The following is a 13,633-nucleotide window of genomic DNA, read 5'->3' on the forward strand; positions in this document are numbered from 1 at the left end:
GAAATAAGATCTTAAATGCTCTATAGAATGAGTTTGCAGCTTCTTTTCTACACTTGGGGTTAATTAGGCGAGGAGCGTATGGAGCATTACATGGAGGTGGGGGAATGCAAGGCCGAGATTAGATTACGTGACCTTAACCAGATGATGTGCTCTCTTGAAGGTGATTAAGTTTTAGGGGGTTCTGGGAAAAAGGATTGCTTCTGGTATTTCAAAGGTTTGTTACCCTAGATGCACAAGAACAGTGGACAGGGCTGACTTACTTTACTAAAGAAAGAAATTTTAGACCTGTGCCATTTTTGTAAACATGATAGTTTTGCACAGCCTCTCACAGGTGTCTATTAATTTCATGTTTTAAAAAGTAGATAATGTGCCAACTAGAAGCACAAAAGTTCCAACACAAAATTCTGTGAGTCATTAGAGCTTTTGCATATTAAGAGTAGTTCACGGCCCTGGCCGGTTGGCTCAGCGGTAGAGCGTCGGCCTGGAGTGCAGAAGTCCCGGGTTCAATACCCGGCCAAGGCACACAGGAGAGGTGCCCATCTGCTTCTCCACCCCTCCCCCTCTCCTTCCTCTCTGTCTTTCTCTTCCCCTCCCGCAGCGAGGCTCCATTGGAGCAAAGATGGCCCGGGCGCTGGGGATGGCTCTGTGGCCTCTGCCTCAGGCGCTAGAGTGGCTCTGGATGCAACAGAGGGGCAGAGCATCGCCCCCTGGTGGGCAAGCCGGGTGGATCCCGGTCGGGCGCATGTGGGAGTCTGTCTGACTGCCTCCCCGTTTCCAGCTTCGGAAAAATGAAAAAAAAAAAAAAGAGTAGTTCACAATCTTGAGCTCATAGAATACCAAACTTAAGTCTTTGCTCAGTCGGCCATAGACTTAAGGTTTTCCGTTTGTTACTCATGACATTCAGTGGCTTTGTGCAAATATGGTGTGTTGCTTAAGCATATCTTTTGTCCTATGTAGAACATTTCATTTTGACTTTTATAAAAATTGCAATTCATGTCATTTGTATAAACTTTTTAAATGTAGAAACTTTACTTCCACAGTCAATTTTGGGGATACTAGAATAAAAGGCTTTGATGTTCTGGAAAAAAAAGTTATAGGCCTGAAGCATGAGTCTCCACCGTGACCTGCCCAGTTAGGGATTGATGTTTAGATCACCCTGGGAGGTCACTTTAGGTTAGATTTCCTTCTTTTTTTTTTTTTACAGGATCCACAATGTGTTCGTTGTTCAGTCAAAGCTTAGTTTAAAAAATTCCATCAATCCTGATTGAAGCATATGAAATTCCTTTTTTTTTTTTTTTGTATTTTTCTGAAGCTGGAAACGGGGAGAGACAGTCAGACAGACTCCCGCATGCGCCCGACCGGGATCCACCTGGCACACCCACCAGGGGGCGATGCTCTGCCCCTCCGGGGCGTCCTCTGCCCGACCAGAGCCACTCTAGCGCCTGGGGCAGAGGCCAAGGAGCCATCCCCAGCGCCAGGGCCATCTTTGCTCCAATGGAGCCTTGGCTGCGGGAGGGGAAGAGAGAGACAGAGAGGAAGGAGGGGGAGGGGTGGAGAAGCAAATGGGCGCTTCTCCTATGTGCCCTGGCCGGGAATCGAACCCTGGTCCCCCGCACGCCAGGCCGACGCTCTACCACTGAGCCAACCGGCCAGGGCATGAAATTCCTTTTTTAATGAACAAGTGTATGAGGAGCCAGGGAAGAGAAATTTAACATTGCATACATTTAAAAATGATCCCTGGTGTCCTGGCTGCTGACTTGACACTCATTAACTAACAACTATTAGGTCCCAGTTACTAGATTAGGCACTTCATAAATGTCATCCTATGTAGCGATTTAAACAGAGTTCTGTAGCAAAATATGATTATCCCTCCCTTTTATGGCTGAGGAAGTGGGAGCTCAGAAAAGTTAAGCAGCTTGCTAATGTTAAGTAGCAAAATTCACTCCAGTACATTTGAAGATCTTTTGTTTTTGTTTTTTTAATTTATTTATTCATTTTAGAGAGGAGAGGGAGAGACAGAAAGGAGAGACAGAGAGAGAGAGAAGGGGGGGAGGAGCTGGAAGCATCAACCCCCATATGTGCCTTGACCAGGCAAGCCCAGGGTTTCGAACCAGCGACCTCAGCATTTCCAGGTCGATGCTTTATCCACTGCGCCACCACAGGTCAGGCCATTTGAAGATCTAATTGGGTTTATGAAGTCATTCATGAATCGGGCAGCAGCCCATCTAGCAACTAGAAAGGCACTCTGAGGAGTTGTACAAAATGGAAGGTTTCCATAGGTAGAAAGAGGGTAGGATGAGGCGATTTTAAAAGAGTGGAGTCTCTCAGGCAAAATCCTCTTCCTTTAGGTGAAGGCAGTGGGTCTTAGGCAGATTACCTCACCAGTATTGATCAGGAAGTTCCAGGCTGAATGGTTGAAAATTGCATTCCTGGGAGAGCCTGAACTGCAGTTAGGTACTGAGTCTTGCTGTGGGTTAGCAAAAGTAACTGCACTTTGGACCTGTTTCTTTTCAACACTAACAGGTGCACTTTGATTCCAAAGAGCTCTTTCTGCCGTGCTGTCCTGCCCAAAGATGGCAGCTGGGCTTCGAGTTAGGCAAACACAGAGCGTATTTACTTGCCAAAGAGCTTTTTCTTCCTTCATGCCAACCTGCTTTCGTATGAACACCTTATTCCGTGGTCACCTTGGGTCCTAGAGGTGCACTCAGGCTAGGCTGAAAATTACTTCTTAGCTACCAAGTCATTTTCATGTCTGAGAGGAATAAAAGCAGGAAGTTATTGGAATCTTTTCTGAGAATCTTTGAGTGTCATCTGTTTGATTTCAGGTACAATACAACTAAGGGTTTGTGACTAATTTGTTTTTGGCCTTTCGATTAACTCAAATATGCCAGGTGTCCTCAGTAACTTCCATAGAGACACCCTGAGGCAGATTTGGGTCTGTGATCTCGTCCTGTGAGTCTCAGGGTACTGTTCAGATTGTTTTCTCCTCACTGTGGGCATGGAGGGGAAAGTAAGAGGGAGAGAAGCTAATATCTGGAATGTCCGAGGAAAAATAGACTTTGAAAGTCAATGAGTTGTAGTGGAGGGGCATACTTTCAGTTTTTCATTTAACTATCCTGAGTTTCAGTTTCCTCATCTTAAAAATAGGGATGGCCCTGGCCGGTTGGCTCAGCGGTAGAGCGTCGGCCTAGCGTGCGGAGGACCCGGGTTCGATTCCCGGCCAGGGCACACAGGAGAAGCGCCCATTTGCTTCTCCACCCCTCCGCCGCGCTTTCCTCTCTGTCTCTCTCTTCCCCTCCCGCAGCCAAGGCTCCATTGGAGCAGAGATGGCCCGGGCGCTGGGCATGGCTCTGTGGCCTCTGCCTCAGGCGCTAGAGTGGCTCTGGTCGCAATATGGCGACGCCCAGGATGGGCAGAGCATCGCCCCCTGGGGGGCAGAGCACCGCCCCTGGTGGGCGGGCTGGGTGGATCCCGGTCGGGCGCATGCGGGAGTCTGTCTGACTGTCTCTCCCTGTTTCCAGCTTCAGAAAAATGAAAAAAAAAAAAAAAAAAAAATAGGGATGGTACCTACCTCTTATAGTTGCATCAGTTAAATGAAATGATATGTTATGTTCTTTCCCTAATAGGTGGTCAGCAAATGGTAATTTTCTCTTTAGTCAGTGCATTTATTCATGTACTGCCATACATAATAGAATTTAGGGTTATGTGTGGCTCTAAATTTTATATTATTTTGTGACTTTTTCACTATGAATTTTAGAAGTTTGGTTCGAGAGCAAACTGGAGTCATGAGGGTGTGGCATAGAATTTAATGTAGTAAAGCTATAGTTTAAAATTTTTCTATATAAAGATATAAGAGGAACTTAGTTGGAAAACATTAGTAGTTTCTAATCTCTCAGGTTCAATTTGATGAATGTTTACTAAGTTCCTCTGTGCCCTCTTGCGGGAAGTTCTGGGTATTAGGCCCTGTGTTGTTGGTTATAACCTTGAGTGAGACATCATCTCACTTCTTTTATTTATTTATTTATTTTCCTGAAATGAGAAGCGGGGAGGCAGAGAGAGACTCCCACATGTGCCCGAGCAGAATCCACCCAGCAAGCCCCCTATGGGGTGATGCTCTGCCCATCTGGGGCGTTGCTCCGTTGCAACCAAAGCCATTCTAGTGCCTGAAGCGGAGGCCATAGAGCCATCCTCAGTGCCCAGGCCAACTTTGCTCCAGTGGAGCCTTGGCTACAGGAAAGGAAGAGAGAAACAGAGAGAAAGGAGAGGGGGAAGGGTGGAGAAGCAGATGGGCACTTCGCCTGTGTGCTCTGACTGGGATTCGAACCCAGGACTTCCACACGCCGGGCTGATGCTCTACTGCTGAGCCAACTGGTCAGGGCTGACATCATCTCACTTTTTGAGGGACTCATCATCTCTTAGGGAAGACCAGTGCTCTGTGCTCTCACACCAGGTTACAGTTATAGCAACTATGCTGTAATAAAATACTACTCACAGTGTCTGGGTAGGGGGGACTTGATTCTAGACTTAATCTGAGTTGCCTCAGGGAGAGTGTAAGATTTGAATCTGTTTGAATGGAAATAACTGTGACTGCATTTGGACAAGGGGTAGGGCATTCCAAGCAAAGAAACAGTTTGGACAAAGGCACAGAAGTGGAGAGTCACAGTGGTATGAGGAATGGTCAGAAATCTAGTATGGCATGAGAGGAGGAGCCCCGGGAATGGAAAAGGAACTTGCAGTTGGGCTAGGGCCAGAATGTGTAGGTTTTACAAAAAATGTATTTCTTTTCAATTACAGCAGCAGCTTGATAAATGACTCTCTAGAACAGCGGTTCTGAACCTGTGGGTCGCGACCCTGGCGGGGGTCGAACGACCAAAACCACAGGGGTCGCCTAAAGCCATCGGGCGACCACAGGTTGAGAACCGCTGCTCTGGTAGATCTTGTGGACATTTGCCTGCATGGCCGTATCATGACTGGAGACACTTTTTATTTTAATATTAGATTAATTTAAAAAAGGAAACCAGTGGTTCACAGAAGAAGTCACAAGACAAAGGTCCTAAAACGGGATCAGTAAAGAAGGAGAAAGCAGTGAAGCCAGAGGAAGGTAATGACCTTTTTTTGAGATTTTAGATTTGTCATTAAAGTATATCAGAAATTATGCCATGCAGTAATTCATAATATTTGATAACATTGTTTGTTGTAGAGTATCTAGCCTTATATTCCTGGAATAACAAAATATTTATTATGTAATAACAGGAGACCATGAGGCACCTTCTGTTTGCCTAAACAGACCAAGGCAATAAGAATGCCTCTGATCCTCTCTCTTCCTGTGCGGTCAGGTACAGCTAATCATAGCTGAGTCATCCCGAGTGTGGAAAAGTTGAGTGGTGGGTAGAGGTGTTCCCTTCCTTTCTGTGATTCTCCTCTGCTCTCTGAAAGCCAGTGCCGACCCTGGTAGGGGGGGTCCAGCCCTAAGAATGCCTGTGCTCTCAGTAATGCCGTTAGAATGGTACACTCCTCAGAGATTGCCCTCGAACTGTGGCGAAGAGTTACATGTAGGGTTTGTCCTACCTGACTTTCCCTAGCCAGAGTCCTGTTCTTTCAACCCTTTATCGTATCAACTGAAACAAATCTTGAGAGTTAGAAAAGAACACAGTCCTCTTTTATAGCTCTCTTTCTGTTATGTCACCTCCTCACCTGAGGTTTTGAATTCAGGTTTGGCACTGTTTTCACTTCCTTGTTCTTAAAACTGCAGCAGATGCTTGGTGTTAGGAGTTGACCATCCTAATCCTAATTTACCACTCCCTGCCTCTTTTCTTTCTTTTAATAAGCCAGGTATCAATTTTGAATTCAAGTGTGATTTAATAGCTTACACACACACACACACACACACACACACACACACACGAGAAAAACACACACACAAAAAAAACAATCTTTCAGTTCCTGCCAGAGGCAGTATAGAAAACCAAAATATCCTCAGGGAACATTTGTTCTTATCTACAGAACCACTTCTGGCCTACTTGGCTTGTCCCAAAATAATTAAAGATGTGTGATAAAGAGGAAGAGGGTTCTGGTAGTGCTGTTTCTCTGTATTGGCACTCAGCATCAGTAACCTGATCACACCAGGAAGCCCCTCGGAGCTATCCTTGAATCTTCTCTCCTACAGCAATCACCACGTTCTACTGAATTTACCTCCTAAGCCTGCATCCCCATTGCCAGGGCTCTGCTTCTGGCCTTCATCATCTGTACCTGCAGCTGTCTGTCCTCCATGCAGACACCCGGGAGATAGAGTTGAAAACCCAAGACCAACCCACCTTCCTGCACAGAGTCCTTTAGTGGCCTCTTCCCATTTTCAAAGCAGTGTTTTCTAATCTTTTTCTTGATACGGCACACATAAAAAATGTCGTTATTTGTGTGGGACACTGGGATACATACAAGAGTTGACAGGACAGGCCATCCCAGGCCCGTCTAGCCAGTAGGGCTGGGCGTTAAATCTCCACACATCTCCACAGGGCACTCTTGTCTGAAGGGTAACTTCTGACCCCAGCCTGCCTGATGGACCTGGTCCTTTACCACTCCTTAGGCACATATACGGTTCCAGCTGTGCTGACTTGGTTATCGTTCTTAGGTCATGCTGTTTCCCTCCTCTGTGCCCATTGTCCCCCTCTGCCCCACTCCCCACCCTCACGCCTGCCAGCTCCGGCTTATGAGTTACATAAAGTCTTCCTGAAGCCTCCGTGCTAAGCACCCCACAGCTTCCCCCAGGAGGTTAGCAATACCTCCTGGGTGTTCCCGTGCTGCCCTGCATATAGCACTAACATTGCACTTAACATATTTTATTAGAATTATGTGTTTGCCAGTCTGTCTACTCTCAGGTGTCATTTCTTAGCCCTGCCAGTAAGTCTGCTTCGGGCTCTCGGCAGATGACCAGCCGCAAAGGAGTGTCTGACGTCACAGGCCGAGAAGCCCTGGGTGATTGAAAACCCCACCGCCCTTCTCACTCCCCCTCCCCTAACTTTTAAAAAAGCACGTCCTAGTCTGTGCCTGGCTAGTCTGTGCCTGGCGTGACTCTCCCTTGCTCGCTTGCGAGTCAGGCCGGCAGGGTTCCTTTCTTCCTTTTAATAAAGCCTGTTACTCTGGTCTTTTCGGACTCCGATGGATTCTAACACCTACTAGATTGTGGAAGGATACTCAGGCAGATCTCAAGGGCAGGGACCTGGTCTTACTCCTTTTTACTGCTCCAGGGCCTCATCCTGGGCCTGTTTGTAGAAGAGACTTTGTAAATGGATGAATGAATGCTGCTGAAGAGGAAATAATTCTGATCTAGAGCCCCGTGTGAAACTGTAGGATGTTTTTTATTTTGCTCTTCTACAGGTGACTTAATTTAGAAAAGTGGCCTTTTCTGAGTTTGTGTTTCTTTTTTTCTTCCCTAGGGCAGCTGGTGCAAGTGGAGGAGAAGGGGCAGGGCTCAGTGCCCTGGTCAGTGTACGGTGTCTACATCCAGGCTGCCGGGGGCCCCTTGGCCTTCCTGTTCATTACATCCCTTTTCATGTTGAATGTGGGCAGTACGGCCTTTAGCAACTGGTGGTTGAGTTACTGGATCAAGGAAGGAAGTGGGGTAAGGTTACATCTCTCCATATGGCCTGGCCATTCTTCTGCTTCTTTTTTTGAGAGAATGTGTTTATTAAAACTGGGACAGTGAAACAGAGGAAGGTCTTAGGGTAGAAGAAGCAACAGGAGAAGCCTCGGCAGTGCTCTGCTTTGGCTCTCTAGAATCGTCCTAGTGAAGAAGTGAGCCAAGGCAGGGCTGCTGTTAGCTCACTGAGAAGTCAGAGACAAGGGGACCTTGGCCACAGGTTTAGGGGGTTAGCCTGAGGCGAGCTGCTGCTGCCCACTAGTGCCCTGGTTGCAAGTCTTATGGGGTCCCTCAGAGTGTAGGAAAAAAGAGTAAAGGTGTGGGCATGCTCCCGAGAGAGCCTGCTTCTTGGCCATTCTTATGGAAAGTCATTTTCGATTAAAAGACACAGTGAACAAGGGTCACGTCACCCAGGATGAAAAAGATGAGCCCCTAACGTAACCTCACAGATATTTGCTCCCTGACCAACTCGAGACAGTAGCACTTATCAGTAGCACACCTGTGGGCTCTCTGCCTGCATCCATTAGAAAAAAGAGAAGAGGGCAGAGCCCCCCTTGTGTTTGCAGGTGAGGTCCCGGAGCCATTCTTCTGCACCCTCCCTTGAGCTGAGAATGGCCCTGAGCAGGGTTCTCGGTAGTCCTTAGGAGTCTTGCCTCCAACAGAACAGCACGGTGACTCATGGGAACGAGACCTCTGTGAGCAGCAGCATGAAGGACAATCCTCACATGCGGTACTACGCCAGCATCTATGCCCTCTCCATGGCTGTCATGCTGATCCTGAAGGCCGTCCGAGGAGTGGTGTTTGTCAAGGTACGCAGTGGTGGCTGCTGCTTCTCCTCACCCTAGTGACCGTGGTCAGGCTTCAGCATGGCCTCTCTTGAGTTTACACTGAGGAAGGTAACTCCTTCGGTGGCAGCCTTCACTGACGTGACCCGTATCCCATGAGCCTTAGCCTTTTCATATCATCTACCTCCTCCCTCTGTGGCCATTTGCCCTTCTCCAGTTTGGGGAGTGGGTGTCCTGTGAAGGCGTGGCCTGGGCAGTAGGAGCTGAGCTGCCCGAGTCCCTAGGTCCTGATCACTTTGAACTCCACTCCTTAGGGCACACTGCGAGCCTCCTCCCGGCTCCACGACGAGCTTTTCCGAAAGATCCTTCGAAGCCCTATGAAGTTTTTTGACACGACCCCCACGGGGAGGATTCTCAACAGGTTCTCCAGAGACATGGATGAAGGTAGGTTCCAGCACTTCCTCGCTGTGCCCTCCAGCCCTCGGGATGACATTCCTGGTAATGCAGGTCCATCCAGCCTTAGGTTCTCAGAGCACAGTGGCTGCTGGTGTTTGTACCAGGAACGTCGTAGTTCTGGTGTTTTCTCCAGGATGCAACTTATTTTTAGGCAAAGGATCCATCTGACTTTTCACCTTTCGTCTAAGTTTTAATTTGACCTTATTTAACCTGAAAACAAATTCAGAGGATTGAGTTAGTATAAAGGCGGAGAATTGAGTTAGAACGGGGCATCTGAGATTCCAGAGCACATATTTATTTGGAAGTAGTCCATTACTTTCTGAACACCTGCAGCCTCTAGCCGGTTTTCTGACTGCTGCATGGGCTGTGTCAGCACCAGAACTTAAATACTTCCCAGAGCCCAGATTATTAGTTACACCAACTGGCATTTATTGAGGGTCTACTGTGTGCTGAATGTTCTGCATGCCTTCTCCTAATCCTCACAGCAGCCCTGTGAGGTGAATATTGATTGTGTCACCCACTGAATATGTGAGAAAGCTGATGTCTAAAAAGGTTAAATAACTTGCCCAAAATTGCAGAGTTATCTATCAGATAACAAAGCTGGGAATTGAACCTAGATCTTTTTGACTCCAGGGCTGATGTTTTTACTGCACTGTGCTGCCGCTGTAGAAGGTGTTCATTTCAGATGTTGATAAGCGGTGTAAAGCCATGGCCACAGGTAGCAAGGTCTCAGCCATCACTGGTACCCAGATGATTCATGATGGGATCCCATTTCTGCTAAATATATAAACTGCGCGCGCACACACACAGAGAAAAAACTAAAAAAAAAATCAGTGGTATTAATATTTCTGGGATTTGCATGAAAATACTCCAATACCCCTCCCCTCCAAAAAAAAATGTAGGGAAGAGATAGCCAAAAAAGAGATGAAAATATTGATAACTTTTCAAGTATGTATACTCTTGATTGTGTGTATGTTTAAAACTTTCCATGATGGAAATTTTCTTACATGTCAGCAGAAATTCACTGGTTTTGGTCAGAATAAAGATTATGTGTAATCTTTTTTTATGTATTTATTTTCAAAATATTTTATGCCTGACCTGTTGTGGCTCAGTGGATAGAGTGTTGACCTGGGATGCTGAGGTCACAGGTTCAAAACCTCATGGTTGCCACTTGACCCTGGGATCATTGACATGACCGCGAGGTTGCTGGCTTGAGCCCAGAAATCACTGGCTTGAGACCGAAGATTACTGGCTTGCGCGAGGGGTCATTGGCTCGGATTGAGTCACCTCACACCCCAGCCCCGGTCAGGGCACATTGAGAAACAATCAGTGAACAACTAAAGTGATGCAACTATGAGTTGATGCTTCTCATCTCTCTGCCTTCCTGTCTGTCTGTCTCTGTCTCTCCCCCTTCATCTCAAAAAAAGTTGTACAACAAGCATATATTACTTTGTAAAGGGAGGAAACGTGTTAAGGGATCGGGCAGCATAGTGAGCCGAAAAGAAGGCATGGGGAGAAAGACTACTTAAATATTCTTGGAACAAGAAAAATTAGAGCCACCAGGTTTCTAGATTTTTCTTTGATCAGGCCGTTTGAAAAAACAACACACAAATTTCAGATAGGATTTTGGGAAATCTCTTCTTGTTTTCTTTGTAAATGTTTGGTTTTGTCTTTCCTGTTTGCGGACCCTCACAGCCTGACACTTGTTTCTTTTCGGTCTCCCCAGTTGACGTGCGCCTGCCCTTCCAGGCCGAGATGTTCATCCAAAACGTCATCCTCGTGTTCTTCTGCGTTGGCATGATCGCAGGGGTCTTCCCGTGGTTCCTGGTAGCAGTGGCGCCCCTCGTCATCCTTTTTGCAGTTCTGCACATTGTGTCCAGGTAAAGAGGATGGGTCGTGTCTTTTAGGGCAGAGGATAGAGCCAGAAGTGCTCTCTGTCTGCCCTCTGACTGGAACTTGTTCTCTCTCCAGGGTCCTGATTCGAGAACTGAAGCGTCTGGACAATATCACTCAATCACCTTTCCTCTCTCACATCACATCCAGCATCCAGGGCCTTGCCACCATCCATGCCTACAACAAAGGGCAGGAGTTTCTCCACAGGTTGGTGCTGAGGTGGCAGGGGGCTCGCAGGGGAGCCAGCATCCCTGAATTTAATCAGAACAGGGGATTTTAAAGCTCATTACTAAGAGGACTATTTTATTTTATTTATTTATTTATTTTTTCTGAAGCTGGAAACAGGGAGAGACAGTCAGACAGACTCCCACATGTGCCCGACCGGGATCCACCCGGCACGCCCTCCAGGGGCGAAGCTCTGCCCACCAGGGGGCAATGCTCTGCCCCTCCAGGGCGTCGCTCTGCCGCGACCAGAGCCACTCTAGCACCTGGGGCAGAGGCCAAGGAGCCATCCCCAGCGCCCGGGCCATCTCTGCTCCAGTGGAGCCTTGGCTGCAGGAGGGGAAGAGAGAGACAGAGAGGAAGGAGGAGAGGGGGGTGGAGAAGCAAATGGGCGCTTCTCCTGTGTGCCCTGGCCGGGAATCGAACCCGGGTCCCCCGCACGCCAGGCCGATGCTCTACTGCTGAGTCAACTGGCCAGGGCCACTAGTTATTTTACTGTCTTTGATTAAAATTCACTTGTTGGTGGAACTCCCTTCTGAGCAAATGAGATGACAAAAATACAGACTTGGTGTCTGTTGGCTTTTGGTCCTCAGTGATATTTGATGGAGTTTTGCTTATTTTTTTTGGAACAGCAAAAGATAGTCATGGATATTAGACTGACATTTTATTTAGTTGTTGAATATTGTTTATATAAGACATCTATGTACCTAGAGAGTCATTGTGGAAGTTGTATTAATAGGAGATGGGAACTAACTTAAAGTCCTTTAACAGAAGACTGGTTTAAAAGCTATGGTGTCCTCATAGGGTAGAATATTATGTGGCCCTTAGAAAACATGAGGCAACTATAAAGGTACTGATACAGGATGATTTCTAGATAGGTTAGCAAGGTGCAGATGTGTGTGTGCTGTTCGCTCTTTTCAGTGTGTGTTTGTCAGTACAGCAGTTAGAATATCTCTGAAAGAATACACAGAAACTAGTCGTTGCTCCCGGAGAGGGGAGCTGCGCTGAGTAGCTGGAGAATGGGCAGGAGAAAAACTGACTTTTCATGGTTAAACTTTTGTACTTTTTAAATAGTTTGTCCTGTGCATATATTGTCTATTCTAAAAATTAAGTAATTTATTTTTAAAAAGAAAATCTAGAGTAAAAAGATTAGGTGGCTCAGTGGATAGAGTGTCGGCCTGGCATATGGACGTCCCGGGTTCAGTCTGCTTCCTCCTCTTCTTCTCTCCCTCTCTCCTTCTTCCCTCCTACAGCCAGTGGCTCAGCTGGTCTGAGCATCAGCCTCAGGTGCTGAAGATAGCTTAGTTGATTCGAGCATCGGCCTTAGATAGGGGTTGCCAGATGGATCCTGGTCAGGGTGCATGCAGGATTCTATTTGTCTCCTCTTCTTTCACTTAAACATGATTAGATTAAACAACTCAGAAAAATATCTTAACTTTCATTGAAAAGATAAAAATATTCTGACTTGGTACGTGTGTGCGTGTGTGTATCCATACATATATATGTAGATGCATTGAAAAAAATGCTAGAAGGAAATACAGCCAAATATTAACTCAGGTTTTAACTGGTAACATTACAGGACTTTTGAATTTTCCCCTTTTTTATTGTATTTCCCCCTTTTTTATTGCATTTTCTAATTTTCTGTAAAGAGCACCTATCTTTCTTTTTAAGTGAGAGGAGGGGAGGTAGACTCCTGCATACACCCCAACTGGAATCCACCTGGCAACCCCTATCTGGGATCAATGCTTAAATCAGCCAAGCTATTTTTAGTGCCTGAGACTGACACTTGGACAAATCAAGTGCCCAGCCAACACTCGAATCAGTAGAGACACTGGCTGCAAGAAGGGAAAGGGAGGAGAAGAGAAACAGATGGTCGCTTCTCTTGTGTACACTGACCAGGAATCAAACCTCGGATATCTATATGCCAGGCCAGTGCTCTATCCACTGAGCAAACTAGCCAAGGCAAGAGCACATATCTTACTGTGAGGAAGAAACGTGCTTTTTTTAAATTTAATACACATTCGTCTGGAAAGACTTCCTGCTCTGTAGTCCTAAATTCTGTGTGGCGCCTGAGCCTTCAGATGGGTCTGATCTTTTCTCTAGGGCCCCTAGTAACAGCAGTGTCTCCCTTTCTTCATTGGCAAAGGGGTTTTTTTCTGTGGTGTAACGCCTGACTTTGTTCCATGGCCTTGGGAAGCAGGTATCATTCTGCTCAGTGATGGTGTAGGAGCAAAGTGTGTCCCCTTGAAGGTATTCAGTCTGAGAGTTTCCTTTTCCTGGCCTTGGGCTGTTTCTGCAGTGTGTCTTTGTAACCTTTCTTTCTTTGAGAAAAGGAACCCTGACATAGACATTTTTGTTTTAAAGATTTTTATTGATTTTAGAGACAGGAGAGCGAGAAAGAAGAAGGAGAGAGAGAGAGAAAGGCAGGGTGAGGAGTGGTAAGCATCAACTTCTTGTTGCTTCTTGTATGTGCTTTGACTGGGCAAGCTCGGGGTTTCAAACTGGCAACCTCAGCGTCCTAGGTTGATGCTTTATCTACTGCACCTCCACAGGTCTTTATTTGGTTTCCTTCCACCATGCTTTCTCTATGCTGTTAGAGTAGTTTCCTCTAACATTTTATTTTTTTTTAAGTGAGAGTAGG

At 46.6% G+C, this 13,633-nt stretch overlaps 1 protein-coding gene across 2 annotated transcripts in view; it reads left to right on the plus strand.

The window, feature by feature from the left end:
• ABCC5 (ATP binding cassette subfamily C member 5) overlaps window positions 1-13,633 on the plus strand; it is a 99,545-nt gene that overhangs the window by 59,136 nt on the left and 26,776 nt on the right. For both annotated transcript variants that reach the window (XM_066241784.1, XM_066241785.1), the window contains exons 17-22: window positions 4,999-5,101; window positions 7,434-7,618; window positions 8,299-8,445; window positions 8,736-8,865; window positions 10,604-10,757; window positions 10,849-10,977. In XM_066241784.1, coding sequence (XP_066097881.1) covers window positions 4,999-5,101; window positions 7,434-7,618; window positions 8,299-8,445; window positions 8,736-8,865; window positions 10,604-10,757; window positions 10,849-10,977 — 848 coding nt within the window. The remainder of the gene's footprint in view (window positions 1-4,998; window positions 5,102-7,433; window positions 7,619-8,298; window positions 8,446-8,735; window positions 8,866-10,603; window positions 10,758-10,848; window positions 10,978-13,633) is intronic.

This window comes from Saccopteryx bilineata, chromosome 8, assembly GCF_036850765.1.
Source record: "Saccopteryx bilineata isolate mSacBil1 chromosome 8, mSacBil1_pri_phased_curated, whole genome shotgun sequence".
Taxonomy (NCBI): Eukaryota; Metazoa; Chordata; class Mammalia; order Chiroptera; family Emballonuridae; genus Saccopteryx; species Saccopteryx bilineata.